Raw genomic sequence first — 17485 nt, forward strand, 5'->3', positions numbered from 1 at the left:
ACATACACACAGAACACACAAACCCAGACACAGCACATACACACAGAACACACAAACCCAGACACAGCACACACACACACAGACAACAGGATGCGCACAGACACACAAAACCCAGCAGGACGTACAGGTAACTGGCAAAATAAAACCCCAAACGATGGAATTTCTCATGGAAGAATGGTGTGAGTTCCAGACACTTGTAGAATCTGCTGCAGCTGTTCTGGCTCGTGGCGGCCCAACGCCCTATTAAGACACTTCATTTAGGTGTTTCCTTTATTTTGACAGTTACCTGTAGAGTGTCACACTCGAACAGAACAGACAGTCACTCGTGTCTGATTGTGGGTGGGTAACACTGACACAACTCTAGTTCACATACACTGTCCTCCGCCGGAGACCGGGGTTCACGTCCCAATCCAGGCTCTCATTTCCTTGCTGACTCTCCTCCCTACTCTGTCTCCCCTGTATATCTGTCTGACCCTCCTCCCTACTCTGTCTCTCCTGTATATCTGTCTGACCCTCCTCCCTGCTCTGTCTCCCCTGTATATCTGTCTCAATAAATACAAATACCCTGACCCTGACCCTGTGTCAAACGCTGAGTGCTAAAACCAGTTTAAAAGGAAACTGCACCCGCTGATTTGGCCTCATTTTTTGGCTTGCTCCTCAAGAAATGCTGGCAGCCATGACAGAAGTCAAGCATGAGTTGGCTTGTGGGTGTGGTTTGATGTGGGTGTTTCTTGGTTGTGTCCTTGCCACCACCAAAACACACTCATCTGTCAGAACCTTGTCTGCAGCTATCCCCCCCTCCCCACACAATCACAACAAACAAACCTCCTGCAGGTCGAGTTCAATAACTACAGGCAGATGTATGGTGAGATGCCGGAGGAAGCTTTGAATTGGTCAGTAGCCTACAGAGTAAAATGAGAAGAATGCAGTCGCTGAATTTATGTAGATATTCTAAACTAAGTGTTTTAATAACAGGTCCATGTAGAATAAACAGCCCTTTACATAATACCATAGAAGAAGTGTTCTGCTAATATTAACAATATGCACCTTTCATTGTCATTCCCAGCCGATACAGATACTGTGCCTATAGGTATTTTGTCTGGTGGTAATGGGGCTACCATGGTAACATGTCGGTGTTGATACCTTCCTGTCTGGTGGTAATGGGGCTACCATGGTAACATGTCAGTGATTGATACCTTCCTGTCTGGTGGTAATGGGGCTACCATGGTAACATGTCAGTGATTGATACCTTCCTGTCTGGTGGTAATGGGGCTACCATGGTAACATGTCAGTGTTGATACCTTCCTGTCTGGTGGTAATGGAGCTACCATGGTAACATGTCAGTGTTGATACCTTCCTGTCTGGTGGTAATGGGGCTACCATGGTAACATGTCAATGTTGATACCTTCCGGTCTGGTCGTAATGGGGCTACCATGGTAACATGTCAGTGTTGATACCTTCCTGTCTGGTGGTAATGGGGCTACCATGGTAACATGTCAGTGTTGATACCTTCCTGTCTGGTGGTAATGGGGCTACCATGGTAACATGTCAGTGTTGATACCTTCCTGTCTGGTGGTAATGGGGCTACCATTAAAATGTAATTGTGTTCAATGTCCGTAGCTTATGCCTGCCCATAACATTAACCCCACCGCCATCATGGGGCACTCTGTTCACAACGTTGACATCAGCAAACGGCTCGCTTATACAATGCTATACACGTGGTCTGCAGTTGTGATGCCAGTTGGACGTACTGCCAAATTTTCTAAAACAACGTTGGAGGCGGCTTATGGTAGATAAATTAACCTTTTATTCTATGGCAACAGCTCTGGTGGACATTCCTGCAGTCAGCATACCAATTGCGTGCTCCCTCAAAACTTAAGACATCTGTGGCATTGTGTTGTGACAAAACTGCACATTTTAGAGTGGCCTTTTAGTTTCCCCAGCACAAGGTACACCTGTGTAATGATCATGCTGTTTAATCAGCTTCTTGTTATACCACACCTGTCAGGTGGATGGATTATCTTGGCAAAGGAGAAATGCTCACTAACAGGGATGTAAACACATTTGTGCGCAAAATGTGAGTGAAATAAGCTTTTTGTGGTTAATGGAAAATTTCTGGGATCCTTTATTTCAGCTCATGAATCATGGGACCAACACTTTAAATTTAGCATTTATATTTTTGTTCTGTGAAAATATTTCATTTATCCAGAGTGTTAAAGTAGCAGGATTATCTGATTTCCAGAATAATGTTAGACATGTCTTTGCCGCGAGCACAGACAGATCAATATATTTTTTCTGATTCTTGTTCCATGGATCTAGTTCACTAGTCCCAAACAGACACAAGCTAAGCGTGAGGGATAGAAATCTGTAAACATTCGGATTACTGATTCACAAAACATTGAAATAAGATTGCATGTTCAAAACGTGATGAAAATAACTGTTTTGCCTCTTACAGCGCCAACAAATGAAAGACATTTCAGCATTGGGGCGGCAGGTAGCCTAGTGGTTAGAGCGTTGGGCCAATAACCGAAAGTTTGCTGGATTGAATCCTCGAGCTGACAAGGTAAAAATCTGTCGTTCTACCCCTGAACAAGGCAGTTTAACCCACTGTTCCCCGGTAGGCTGTCATTGTAAATAAGAATTGGTTCTTAACTGACTTGCCTAGTTAAATAAAAAAATGTAAACTAAAACATTTTTTTTAAATAATTTTGTGAAGTTGTTCTGGTGTATAGTAAACTGTGACTGGTTTTAAACCGAGAGAGTTTGTCTGAGGTTGTAGGAACATTAGTATGCTTTCTAACAAACACAATACCATTCTCTCTGCTTATTTCAACCTGTAAATCTTTTTCCCATTTGAATCTAGTAACATCTGTCTACTGGTGTAACAGTTTAACTTTACGTCCGTCCCCTCGCCCCGACCCGGGCGCGAACCAGGGACCCTCTGCACACATCAACAACTGACACCCACGAAGCATCGTTACCCATCGCTCCACAAAAGCCGCGGCTCTTGCAGAGCAAGGGGAACCACTACTCCAAGGTCTCAGAGCAAGTGACGTCACCGATTGAAAGGCTATTAGCGCGCACCACCGCTAACTAGCTAGCCATTTCACATCCGTTACACTGGCATATGATATTCGCTGCTGTCCTAAGGCTAGAACTGAGATGGGGAAACAATCTTTTTTCCCATAATACCCCTTCATCCTGGAACATGCTTCAAAAGATGTTAAAGTTAGAGCAGTTAGTGTCGTTGCCTGTTTTTAAGTCTCTGATCGACCACACTGTTTGTGACAACTGCAGTTGTTTCTAATCTTCAATTGTATCTGTAACTTGTGACACGTTGTCTTTTGTGTGTATTTTGTATTTTTCTGTAATATTTAATGGACACGCTGCTATTTCCCTGTTTTGCGTTCTTGCCAGGAAAAAACCTTGCAAAAGAGGTTTTTAACCTCAATGGGTTTTACCTGGTTAAATAAAAATACAATAATGATCTAGCAGAAATTTATAAACCTTAGAAATACACTTGACAGGTTTTTCCACTACTATTCAGTAAGACATCAAGTTTAGATTATTTGTGTTCCACAAGAGAACCCTATTTCAATCTAACCATGTGAAAACAAATGTTTAGATGGAATACAGTTCTTGTACTTGTTGAAAATAACAAAAAGTACCATCCAGGAAGAGGTGGTACATTTCCCTGAAACCTTTGTTGTGCCAGGATTTAAATGGTATCATCATTAAAACAGGATGAAAAGCAGAGATTTCCCCATTTAGGAGCAAAAGGGGAGAGGCATTGTTACCCTGTCATTTATTAGTTGCTTTCCATACTTGTATACTATTCACAATTACTGGGCTATTCGTAATCTTCTTTATCTCTTGCAGGCCAAAATAGGGCAGGTATTTCAACTCATATTGTAAAATGTCAAAGGATTCTAGCCTTTTCCAAGAACTTAATGAGGGAGAAAACCATTGTTTAACTTGGGCGAGTTGTTGGGCTGCCCAATAGTAAAGTTTTAGGTAAATTCACACCACCCGTCTTATATGGAAGATACAGGACCTGAAAATGATTTCTGGGTGATTCGTTATTCCAAATAAATGAGGAGAAGAGGCTCTACATGTTTCATGCAGAGGGGGTGAAATTGGAAGATTCTGAAACGAATATAGAGATGTTGGTAATATTGGCATTTTGATGACATTAACTCTGGCCATGAGAGAAGTAGGAAGGAAGTCCATTATTTTCAAGTCATTGGTAACCTTTTTAATAACTGGAATGTAGTTAAATGTATACAAATATAAGCAGAATCTCTCTTGGACCAATTTACTTTATCCAGATAGTTTAACAAACTCTTCAAGCAGTGATAGGAGCACTGGAATTGAGTATGAGGAGTCGAAGAGAGAGAGCAAGACATCATCCACATACAATGATATAACATGCTATTATTTGCCAATTGGAATTCCTTTAATTTGGTCATGTGATCTAATCATAGCAGCAAGGGATTCTATGACCAAAGCAAAAAGTTCTGCACTGGTCGGACAGCCTTGCCTTGTCCCTCTAGACAACAGGAAGGGGGTTGAGTATTGTGTGTTGGTTTTAACTACTGCCGTTGGTGAATTATAAAGAATTTGAATCGAAAGAGATAAATAATGGACCAAAATAGAAGTAAAGTACTTCCATTCCACTCTGTCGAATGCTTTTTCAGCATCAAGAGCGAAAACATTTGGGGTCTGTAGATCACTAGTATGACAATGAATGTCAATATATCTACGTAAATGATCAGGAGAGAGACGACTGTGCACAAAACCAGTTTGGTCTGTGTGCATGAGATTCTAGGTGCAGAGTTAATATAATCAACATTTTATGCAAAACGTCTTTATCCTTCTTTTTCAGTAAAGTATTCGCTGCGTGATGTAAAGTAGGAGGAAGCTGTTTTAGACAGCCATTGATTAGAGGGAGATAGCGAGGTATCGCCCGCTCAGAGAATTGCTAATTCTATAGGAAAACCATCTAATCCTGTTGTCTTTACATTTTGGCTGATAGCTCATCAGTAGTAATGGCTTGATCTTTTGATTTTTTTATTAATTTAACCTTTATTTAACTAGGCAAGTCAGTTAATAACTAATTATTATTTACAATGACGGCCAAACCCTAACCCGGACGACGCTGGGCCAATTGTGCGCCGCCCTATGGGACTCCCAATCACGGGCAGTTGTGATACAGCCTGGAATCGAAACAGGGTCTGTAGTGACGCCTCTTGCACTGAGATGCAGTGCCTTAGACCACTGCGCCACTCAGGAGCCCCTAAATGTAGCGTTGCTTCTTCTAATAAAGTTGGTTGATTGATATCTTTCAGGAAGGCATTAAGAGTCTCGTGAGTCACACTGCAAACTAGATGAGTACAAGTCTTCATAGAATAGTCTAAACATTTCATTAATTTGAAGTGGATCTACTGTAACACAATGGAGGCTTTTCAGTCTGCCGTCCTTGAACACTTTGGGTCAATCAAACACCGGAGCCCCATTCAATGAAGGGAAGCGAAGGGGGCGAGTTGAGGTTGCAAACTCCATTTTAGACGAGACTGACTTTATGACAAAAAATGATCGTATTTACACATTGTAGTACGTTTTGACACTAGAGTAAATGACATGTCGATGCCACGGGGCCGTTTTCAAAGGGATTAAATGCTTTTTAGGGGCAGTCGCTCTTTAACACACACACACACACACACACACACACACACTCACTCACTCACTCACTCACTCAGCCCTCAAGGTTAAAGGAATTGCAGTAGACAGATTAACATGTTTTATCTCCTGAGTGTACACACAGTCTCTTGTCTACGACACACACACACACGCACACGCACACGCACACACACACACACACTGTATCTGTCTGCGGTTATGCAAATAGCCAAACAAGTCAGTCAATCAGGATCTTTCTAACAAATGACCACTGTCTCATCTCTACACAAAACACCTGAAACCATTCTTCTAATCTACCTCCTCATCACTGATATTGGGCTAGAATGAAAACAGTACTCATTACAAAGAAATGTGTTTTCAATAGTATAGATATCTAGAATGTAGTTAACTCACATGTATTGTCTTTACAACAGTATTTTTTTGTATTCATGTATCTGTCGCTCGATACATTTCACGTCATGTGATGGCTGATAGTTTTACATGAGTAATATATTGGTGGTTTCTTACACTAGTCATTGTTGTGTTCTAGATGGTAGTGCTGCTGCTGCTGCTGTCTGGGTGGTGTTGTGGTCATGTAAATACAGTCCCTGTTGGCTGTCTGTGACAGGTTATCTTGTGACTGTCTGGGTGGTGCAGTGCACTCTGACAGTGTTAGAGAAGCACAACTGGCTCTGGCTGAATTACCCTGCAAGAGGAAGAAATCACAAAGCAGGAGGGGAAGAGGAGAGTAGACAGGGGAGAGGAGGGGGGGAAATGTGGCTAGACAGAGGAGGATAGAAGTGAGGAGGGGAGGGGGGTTGGTGTGGGTGTCTTGATATAAAAAAGCCTCTGCTTCATTTCATATGGGGCGAGACTGAGGCACCTCTAATTTAATCAGCCTAGCATGTCTCCCACACACAGACGTCTAGTTTACTCACACACGCGCACAGACACGCGCACAGACACGCGCACAGTCACGCACACAGTCACGCACACAGTCACGCACACAGACACGCACACAGACACAGACACGCACAGACACACAGACACGCGCACAGACACGCACAGACACAGACACGCACAGACACACAGACACAGACATCTAGCTTGCACATTTGCATCTGACCTGGATTCCCTGGTGTGCAGTGGGCTAATCTCATTAAGAAGAAAACACATCGCACCACGTGACTGTCTGCCGTTCCTTCACCATTTGTTTGGCGCAGTGTGTTTTAGGGATTACCAGCCGGTGGGCTTCTGACTGCCCAAATGTTTGTCCGTCTCTACATTTATAATTGGTTTGCAAATTACGGTCGGCACTGTGTTCAGAGATGCTAAGTACTCTCTACCGGCAAATTCTACCGGTGTGTCCTGTCCTCGTCTCTCCCCTCCGCTCCTCCTCCCCTTCTTCAGCTAGACCAATTACCACCTAACCCTTGGGAGTCCAGGCCTGTCGGGCCACCCCCACACTATTCCCTACATAGTGCACTACTTTTGACCAGAGGCCTAGTACTGCACTATATAGGGAATAGGGTGCCATTTGCGATGCAGAAAGCACCTCAACTCCCAGACACCTCATCAATCTTTATTAGACAGACAGACAGACAGACAGACAGACAGCTCTGTGAGTCTCTGATCTGCTGGTGATGTGTGTCTGGTCTGGACCTCTCTGCTGTCTCACGTCTCACACAACATCTATAACCTATCGTCCTCTCTCCTCCCTTCTCCTCCTCTATTCTCTTCTGTCACACTACCTAGAAAACAGGTGACAGAAAATGAAATGACATATATTTATAAAATGAAATAACATATATTTATCAAATGAAATGACATATATTTATCAAATGAAATGACATATATTTATCAAATGAAATGACATATATTTATAAAATGAAATTACATATACTTATAAAATGAAATGACATATATTTATAAAATGAAATGACATATATTTATAAAATGAAATGACATATATTTATAAAATGAAATGCCATATATTTATGAAATGACATACATTTATAAAATGAAATGACATACATTTATAAAATGAAATTACATACATTTATAACATGAGTAGTAGCAGGAGATCCAGGGTTTTACTGTGTTGAATAAAGCATTAATCAGCCATCTTCACAGGTGTCCCAGAGCACATAGTTGTTTACACACACTCACACACACTCACAGAGCAGCAGGCTCCCACCTCCTGATTGAAGGGTCACTCCAGGGCAGACTGAGTAGGAGGCCGTGTAAAAGGACCGTAGGAATTCTGGGAGCTCGGGGTGTGTTGGGGTGGTACGTGCGCGCGTGGGACTACATAGCTAGCCGGTCAGATCGCCACTTGGCTTATTTCATTAGAATCTATAAGCTGTTTTGGACTTCTTGACTCCAGACTAGAATTGTTCTCAGGCGGAACTTGGGTTCTTGATCAGCCTCACAAAGTGGCTTTTAAAGGCACAGTCCTTAAATTCCTGTTTTCAGCCAAACATCAGACCCACCATTTGGTTTGCTGTAGAGCTGAGAAAGGTATTGAGACATCAAATGTTATTTGTCAGCTGCGCCGAATCCAACAGGTGTAGAGACCTTACCGTGAAATGCTGAATACAACAGGTCTAGAGACCTTACCGTGAAATGCTGAATACAACAGGTCTAGAGACCTTACCGTGAAATGCTGAATACAACAGGTCTAGAGACCTTACCGTGAAATGCTGAATACAACAGGTGTAGAGACCTTACCGTGAAATCCTTACTTATGATGTGGAGAAGTAGGCTATACTATGGTAGATTAAACAGCAAGCGCATATCACCACCACCTGTTTTCTTATAGACGCTGTCAGTAGAACCAGTAGTAGTGGGAAGCACAACCAATATCAAAAGGAGACATTATTATTCTGTTGTCATCCCCAGCGAGTAGCTGTTTTAAAGAAACCTTTTCATCCTCTGTGTTGCGCTTCATATTGTCTGATTTGTAGTCATGGGAAGTCACTTAACAGGGCTATCTCTCTCTACACACACATACATACACACATACACACATACATACATACATACATACATACATACATACATACATACATACAGTGGGGCAAAAAAGTATTTAGTCAGCCACCAATTGTGCAAGTTCTCCCACTTAAAAAGATGAGAGATAATTTTCATCATAGGTACACCTCAACTATAACAGACAAAATGATGGGGAAAAATCCAGAAAATCAAATTGTAGGATTTTTTATGAATTTATTTACAAATTATGGTGGAAAATAAGTATTTATTTTCCACCAAGTTTATTTTCCACCAAGTTGCAAGTAGACAAGCAGTGGGGAGGTAGAGAGGGGAAAGGAGTCTGTTGATTTCAAAGGGGAAGTTGCAAGTAGACAAGCAGTGGGGAGGTAGAGAGGGGAAAGGAGTCTGTTGATTTCAAAGGGGAAGTTGCAAGTAGACAAGCATTGGGGAGGGATGGAGGGAAAAGGAGTCTGTTGATTTCAACGGGGAAGTTGCAAGTAGACAAGCAGTGGGGAGGTAGAGAGGGGAAAGGAGTCTGTTGATTTCAAAGGGGAAGTTGCAAGTAGACAAGCATTGGGGAGGGATGGAGGGAAAAGGAGTCTGTTAATTTCAAAGGGGAAGTTGCAAGTAGACAAGCATTGGGGAGGGATGGAGGGAAAAGGAGTCTGTTGATTTCAAAGGGGAAGTTGCAAGTAGACAAGCATTGGGGAGGGATGGAGGGAAAAGGAGTCTTGATTTCAAAGGGGAAGTTGCAAGTAGACAAGCAGTGGGAAGGGATGGAGGAAAAAGGAGTCTGTTGATTTCAAAGGGGAAGTTGCAAGTAGACAAGCATCAGGCTGGCAGCCCCATGTGGATGCAGATACCATGCCTCTTTTTCCTCTCTGTCTCGTTCTATTTCTCCCTCCCTTTCTCTGTGGAGTCCCAAAATAGAGGTCCTCTCTCTCTCTCTTGATGTGAGGAAATTGGTTTGGATTGTTTTGGACCTGTGAGTGAAAAGGGCAGTGTGAATCCACATGTAGCTGTACTGTGTTGCTGTAAAGACCTCACAGCACCATGTCCCTTTGTCTAGTGTTCCTTGATCATTCATATGTTTGTATTCAGGCCAATGGTGCATGTTTACATTGTTTAGATGAGGTTCCAGACTTGAGCTGTTAGAACATGACTTGATGTTGACCTTCAGTAAACTGGGTACCTTGAAACTCTGAGGTGGACAAAGACATTGTTGGTTGTGCAAAGTGAGAGTGAACGACAGTGTGATGTCAAATCAAGTTTATTTTTAAATAGCCCTTCGTACATCAGCTAATATCTCGAAGTGCTGTACAGAAACCCAGCCTAAAACCCCAAACAGCAAGCAATGCAGATGTAGAAGCACGGGAGGGCTGTAATAGAGCCACTGTGCGCTATCCCCTCCCTCCCTCCTTCCCTACTCTCTCTCCCCTTCTCTCTCTCCCCTCTCTCCCTCCCCTCTCTTCCTCCCCTCTCTTCCCTTCTCTCTCTCCATCTTTCTCTCTTCCCTTCTGTTTCTCTCCCTCTGTCCTTCCCCCTCTCTCTCCCCTCTCTCCCCTTCTCTCTCTCCTCTCTCTCCCCTCTCTTCTCTCTCTCCCCTCTCTTCTCTCTCTTCCCTCTCTCTCTCTCCCTCCCCTCTCTTCCCTTCTCTCTCTCCATCTTTCTCTCTCCCCTTCTGTTTCTCTACCTCTGTCCTTCCCCCTCTCTCTCCCTTCTCTCCCCTCTTTCTCCCCCTCTCTCTCCCCCTCCCTCCCTCAATCTCTCCCCCTTTCCTCTCTCTCCCCTCTCTCCCCTTCTCTCTCTCCTCTCTCTCCCTCTCCTCTCTTCTCTCTCTCCATCTTTCTCTCTTCCCTTCTGTTTCTCTACCTCTGTCCTTCCCCCTCTCTCTCTCCCTTCTTCCCCCTCTTTCTCCCCCAGGTATAATATGTTCCTGTTTTGCATAGCAGAGTGCTGTTGTGCTGTCTGGTCCGTGGCCATAGACTCCAGACAGTCTATATGGAGCTAGATAACATCTCAACCACGCAGACTTCACAATGGCTATCCCTCAACATGACATAACCGCCCTGCCGCTCGCCTGCCTGCCCCTGTGTTGCCTGTGTCCTAGTCCGTGTCCAGCCCCCTACGGACTTAGTGGTGCCCCCAGCTTCCTCCCTGGCTCCAGCCACTTCTAGGCTGCCCTGTACACACACACACACACCGTCACTTTCTATTTAATGCCCAATGGAAACCATTGATTCTAGTCGCTCAGAAAACACACTTTCTCTTTAACCTGAGGAACCCTGTGTATAGGGGTTTTTCACCTTATCAGGGATATTAGATTACATTGTCCCACGCTAAATTCCCATCTCTTCTCTCTTATGCGTCTTTTTAGGCCCAGGACCAGAATGCAATTTTTTTAAACCTGTATTTCACATAAATTTTCCTATAAGTGTATAAAATTTCCTCTGCTATCTCTCTCTCTCTCTCTCTGTGTGTCTAGGCCCAGGACCTCTATGTTAATAGTTAATCTCTTCTCTAGGCCCAGGACCTCTATGTTAATAGTTAATCTCTTCTCTAGGCCCAGGACCTCTATGTTAATAGTAAATCTCTTCTCTAGGCCCAGGACCTCTATGTTAATAGTTAATCTCTTCTCTAGGCCCAGGACCTCTATGTTAATAGTTAATCTCTTCTCTAGGCCCAGGACCTCTATGTTAATAGTTTATCTCTTCTCTAGGCCCAGGACCTCTGTTAATAGTTTATCTCTTCTCTAGGCCCAGGACCTCTATGTTAATAGTTAATCTCTTCTCTAGGCCCAGGACCTCTATGTTAATAGTTTATCTCTTCTCTAGGCCCAGGACCTCTATGTTAATAGTTTATCTCTTCTCTAGGCCCAGGACCTCTATGTTAATAGTTTATCTCTTCTCTAGGCCCAGGACCTCTATGTTAATAGTTAATCTCTTCTCTAGGCCCAGGACCTCTATGTTAATAATTTATCTCTTCTCTAGGCCCAGGACCTGAATGTGATCGAGGAGGTGATCAGGATGATGCTGGAGATCATCAACTCGTGTCTGTCGAACTCTCTACACCACAACCACAACCTGGTCTACGCCCTGCTCTACAAGAGAGAGCTCTTCGAACAGTTCAGAACACACCCCTCCTTCCAGGACATCATGCAGAACCTCGACACGGTGAGACAGAGAGACACACAGCACGAATATCAGCACGCAAACAAACACACTCAAACATTCATTCCTAACTCCTCATTGAAAACAATGGCCAATTTTGGATTGAAACTCCTCCACTGCTGTGCTGAATTTTAGCCTCTAAGCTTTCCAGTAGAATAGTTTAGTGAAAAAGCTTTGTAGCATTTCAAAGACTTGGGATTTACAATAAATAATATATTTTCATGATGGAGAGAATTTCACGCCTCAATTTCTAATGCAAAGATACTCAGAGGGTCGATTACTATTCTAGTGTCAGATGAGAAGAAGTGCCGTACAACTCTGAAAAGATTTGGCATGGGTCCCCAGATCCTCAAAACGTTCTACAGCTGCACCATCAAGAGCATCCTGACCGGTTGTTCCACCGCCTGGTATGGCAACTGCTCGGCATCTGACCGTAAGGCACTGCAGAGGGTAGTGCGTACGGCCCAGTACACCACTGGGGCCAAGCTTCCTGCCATCCAGGACCTATATACTAGGCGGTGTCAGAGGGAGCGCCAAGTCTAGGTCCAAAAGGCTCCTTAATACCTTCTGGCAGCCTGTTAGAGATGTCTCTCTGGGACTCTGGCAGCCTGTTAGAGATGTCTCTCTGGGACTCTGGCAGCCTGTTAGAGATGTCTCTCTCTGGCAGCCTGTTAGAGATGTCTCTCTGGGACTCTGGCAGCCTGTTAGAGATGTCTCTCTCTGGCAGCCTGTTAGAGATGTCTCTCTGGGACTCTGGCAGCCTGTTATAGATGTCTCTCTGGGACTCTGACAGCCTGTTATAGATGTCTCTCTGGGACTCTGACAGCCTGTTAGAGATGTCTCTCTGGGACTCTGACAGCCTGTTAGAGATGTCTCTCTCTCTGGCAGCCTGTTAGAGATGCCTCTCTCTGGCAGCCTGTTAGAGATGCCTCTCTCTGGCAGCCTGTTAGAGATGTCTCTCTCTGGCAGCCTGTTAGAGATGTCTCTCTCTGGCAGCCTGTTAAAGATGTCTCTCTGGGACTCTGACAGCCTGTTAGAGATGTCTCTCTCTGGCAGCCTGTTAGAGATGTCTCTCTGGTACTCTGGCAGCCTGTTAGAGATGTCTCTCTGGGACTCTGACAGCCTGTTAGAGATGTCTCTCTCTGGCAGCCTGTTATAGATGTCTCTCTGGGACTCTGGCAGCCTGTTAGAGATGTCTCTCTGGGACTCTGGCAGCCTGTTAGAGATGTCTCTCTGGGACTCTGGCAGCCTGTTAGAGATGTCTCTCTCTGGCAGCCTGTTAGAGATGTCTCTCTCTGGCAGCCTGTTAGAGATGTCTCTCTGGGACACTGGCAGCCTGTTAGAGATGTCTCTCTGGGACTCTGGCAGCCTGTTAGAGATGTCTCTCTCTGGCAGCCTGTTAGAGATGTCTCTCTCTGGCAGCCTGTTAGAGATGTCTCTCTGGGACTCTGGCAGGAGCAATTAGGGTTTAGTGCCTTGCTCAATGGCACATCGACATATTTTTCACCTTGTCGGCTCCGGGAATCTAACTAGCGACCTTTCGTTATTGGCCCAATACTCTAACTGCTAGGCAATCTGCAGTCCTGATCTTGTACTCCATGTTGCTATGATACGTTTATCAGCTGTTAAATGTGAGAAACACATAAGACAGAGAGATGGTCTGTCTGGAAAACGTTAGTATCAGTCAATCCTTGCTTCCTCTGCCCATGTTTCCTTAGTTGTTATTAAACAAGGACAGAGGATGTGGTAATCCCCCCCCCCCACATCATTTGAATAGATGCTCTGCATCAGTGGATACCCAAACGCAACAGGTAGTCCAGGTACACAGAAAATACAAGATCTGCACTCAAAATACCCCAAAAATGTGATTATTGCGGACGGACCGCAATAAGTTTTACACTTAAGACATGACTTTACCGTTGTGCTGTAGAATTTGTGAATTTAGTACATTTTCTTCAACTGTTATTTTGTTAGTTATGTTCCAACACTCTTCATCTTGTGCCAATATCAGTTATTTTTAAGTCTTGGTTGCGATATTGTTTTCTACTGGACCTAGTGTAAATAGACAATCTGTGCCAACAGCTTTTGTGCTGCTTACACAACTAGTTACTACAGCTACTGAAGTTACACTATCTGCAAGTTGCTCCCAATGGCATCACGTTAGGGACATCTGTTGCAGTGGTAGACTCGTGTGACGACCCAAAGCAGAGGATTAAATGAATTATGAAGCTGAGAGGAGACGATAGTTAAATCACTTCAGCGATATGTTATTGATGTATACATGTACAGAAACGAGACTCATTGAAGCGTAAATTGTCTTGACAGTCAATGGTGTCAAATCAAATCACTTCCTCAGTTTCATGAGAAACTAGTCTTAAATGATTGATACCTTCATTTAAAGTTGTCATAGTAACCTAGATGAAAGTAAAGGCATTTCACAGAAAATATAAAAAAATTTACCTTTACCTGACAGGTCCCTCAAGCAAACACACCACACACACACCTGTCTGACTTGTTCTTCTCTTGTCGCTGTGCCCCCCAGGTGATAGGTTTCTTCAGCCAGCGTCTGGAAGCAGCAGGGACTGACCTGTCAGTGGAAAGGGTTCAGGAAGTTATCATGAAGGGAGCACAGGCCCTTCCCAACGACCGCCTCAAGGTAACTAATAAACACACATACACACACCCTGCCCAAAGACACACACAGACAGCAGTGGTAATTAACAATCGTGATTTGGGGGGTTGGGAGGTGGAGGCTGGGGATGGGAGCTGGAGGTGGGGGCTGGGCTGAAACTGGGTATATGGGGAGTTGGAGTTGAGGATGATTTAAGATGAAGTCCAGTTCCAGTCTTCATCAGCATTAATGTCACGCTCCACCACCATCCTTCCTGCCTGGTGAATATGCTGCTGCAGATAATGACATTTCAAGGAGGCGTGACAGCTCCGTCAGTTTGTCTTCATTTTACATCCCAAATGGTACCCTGTTCCATATATGGTGCGCTACTTTTGAATATATAGGGAATAGAGGGAATAGAGCTCTGGTCAAAGTAGTGCACTATATAGGGAATAGGGTGCCATTTGGGACGCTGGATCCGGGAGAGGAATCAATTTGCCAGCAGGCACTTCGTTACCTTGCACTCCGTGCTGGGACGCCGCCTAACCACAATTCCCCAACCCCACATGAATCAAGGATTAAATGTGTATCTGGGGACGTCGCTATGCGTTGCCGCGTAGTCCATCTTCAGCGGAGCCCAGCCAGACGATTTTAATGTTTCATCATGTGTTCTATGTGTTCCATGTTCTGTTGTGGGGCATTGCAACAGGAAGGCATGTGTTCCATGTGTTCTATGTTCTGTTGTGGGGCATTGCAACAGGAAGGCATGTGTTCTATGTTCTGCTGTGGGGCATTGCAACAGGAAGGCATGTGTTCTATGTGTTCTATGTTCTGTTGTGGGGCATTGCAACAGGAAGGCATGTGTTCTATGTGTTCATGTTCTGTTGTGGGGCATTGCAACAGGAAGGCATGTGTTCTATGTGTTCTATGTTCTGTTGTGGGGCATTGCAACAGGAAGGCATGTGTTCTATGTGTTCTATGTTCTGTTGTGGGGCATTGCAACAGGAAGGCATGTGTTCTATGTGTTCTATGTTCTGTTGTGGGGCATTGCAACAGGAAGGCATGTGTTCTATGTGTTCTATGTTCTGTTGTGGGGCATTGCAACAGGAAGGCATGTGTTCTATGTGTTCTATGTTCTTGCAACAGGAAGGCATGTGTTCTATGTGGTCTATGTTCTGTTGTGGGGCATTGCAACAGGAAGGCATGTGTTCTATGTGTTCTATGTTCTGTTGTGGGGCATTGCAACAGGAAGGCATGTGTTCTATGTGTTCCATGTTCTGTTGTGGGGCATTGCAACAGGAAGGCATGTGTCTCTACTACTACTACTACCAGATAGCTAATAAGTACCCTATTCCCAGTAAAGTGTGCTATTTTTGACAGAACCCTGTTAAAAAGTAGTGCACTATAAAGGAAATCTGGTGTCATTTGGGACGTAAGGATGTGTGGCGTCTCTCCAGACGTATCTCCTGCTACACATCTCAGCCCTGTGGCGTTCCTGATAATGGATGTGTGGCGTCTCTCCAGACGTATCTCCTGCTACACATCTCAGCCCTGGGGCTTTTCTGATAATGGATGTGTGGCGTCTCTCCAGACGTATCTCCTGCTACACATCTCAGCACTGGGTCTTTTCTGATAATGGATGTGTGGTGTCTCTCCAGACGTATCTCCTGCTACACATCTCAGCCCTGGGGCTTTTCTGATAATGGATGTGTGGCGTCTCTCCAGACGTATCTCCTGCTACACATCTCAGCACTGGGGCTTTTCTGATAATGGATGTGTGGTGTCTCTCCAGACGTATCTCCTGCTACACATCTCAGCCCTGGGGCTTTTCTGATAATGGATGTGTGGCGTCTCTCCAGACGTATCTCCTGCTACACATCTCAGCACTGTGGCTTTCCTGATAATGGTCTGAATAATTCCCTCCCTCTGTATTAATAATCTCTGGGGCTGTTCCTTCATCTTGGCATGTATCTGTCAGAACTGGGTTTCAATAACCATTTGTTTTCTTTCAAGCTCTCATCTAGCGATCACACGCACACACACACACAGTTCTGACTGACAGTTCGCTGTAGCTTTGTGTCTCTTCAGTTGTGATCTCCTGCTGGCCTTGACTGATGCATCCTGCCACAATATGATCGCTGCAGCAGTGTGAGAATCTAGGTCGCTCATTCTATCGCTCAACTCTGCCTCAGTCTCTTCTGCCTGAGAGATAATCATCACTTCTCTGCCTGCGTGCCTGCCTGCGTGCCTGCCTGCGTGCCTGCCTGCCTGCGTGCCTGCCTGCGTGCCTAGAGAATAGGGGCCATTTGGGACACAGCCTTAGCTTCCTAATGAAAATCCATAGGCTAAGATGAATGCTGTGTGGAATCATCAATACATCTATAATTGTCCTCTCAAAGCACTTAAACAGACAAGTGCCTAGCCGTTTGTTAAAGTGAGATGACATGGTAGAGTACTAAAATGGACAAGAGTTGGAGAGACATTAACCATGTTTCCACTGGCTGTCTATCTGACCATCTGTCACTGGCTGAGTTAGGGTTGAGCTGAATGAAGAGTTCATATGACTAGTCACACAGTAACTGCTTCTAATGCACACAGATAACTGGACTAGGACATAGAACTAGGACATAGAACAGTTTGGCCCTCACTGTTGTGTTGTGTTGGATAAAAGCATCTGTTAAATGCCATATATTATTCTATTGGAAGAGCCTTGAAGAGCTGAATGAACTAGACATAGACAAAGAAGAGCATGATAGATGTATAGAAACATTGACTCACAATGAGCCAGCCAGACATGTGTTTGTCCCTGGCCGTCTGTCTATATCTGTGTGGGTAACAGACGGTGAGAATGCCCCAGGGACAGCTAACTGATGTTCTCCCCCAGAAGGGTGCATGCTCAGCCCCCTCCTGTGTACTCCCTGTTCACCCATGACTGAGTGGCGACGCACGCCTCCAACTCAATCATCAAGTTTGCAAACGACACAACAGTAGTAGGCCTGATTACCAACAATGACGAAAGCCTACAGGGAGG

General features: G+C 44.5%; 1 protein-coding gene across 3 annotated transcripts in view; it reads left to right on the forward strand.

The window, feature by feature from the left end:
• The window catches only part of dym (dymeclin), a 236771-nt gene that overhangs the window by 209561 nt on the left and 9725 nt on the right, over window positions 1-17485 (forward strand). For all 3 annotated transcript variants that reach the window (XM_071340876.1, XM_071340858.1, XM_071340867.1), the window contains exons 15-16: window positions 11664-11846; window positions 14386-14499. In XM_071340876.1, coding sequence (XP_071196977.1) covers window positions 11664-11846; window positions 14386-14499 — 297 coding nt within the window. The remainder of the gene's footprint in view (window positions 1-11663; window positions 11847-14385; window positions 14500-17485) is intronic.

This window comes from Salvelinus alpinus, chromosome 1 (genome assembly GCF_045679555.1).
Source record: "Salvelinus alpinus chromosome 1, SLU_Salpinus.1, whole genome shotgun sequence".
Lineage (NCBI taxonomy): Eukaryota > Metazoa > Chordata > Actinopteri > Salmoniformes > Salmonidae > Salvelinus > Salvelinus alpinus.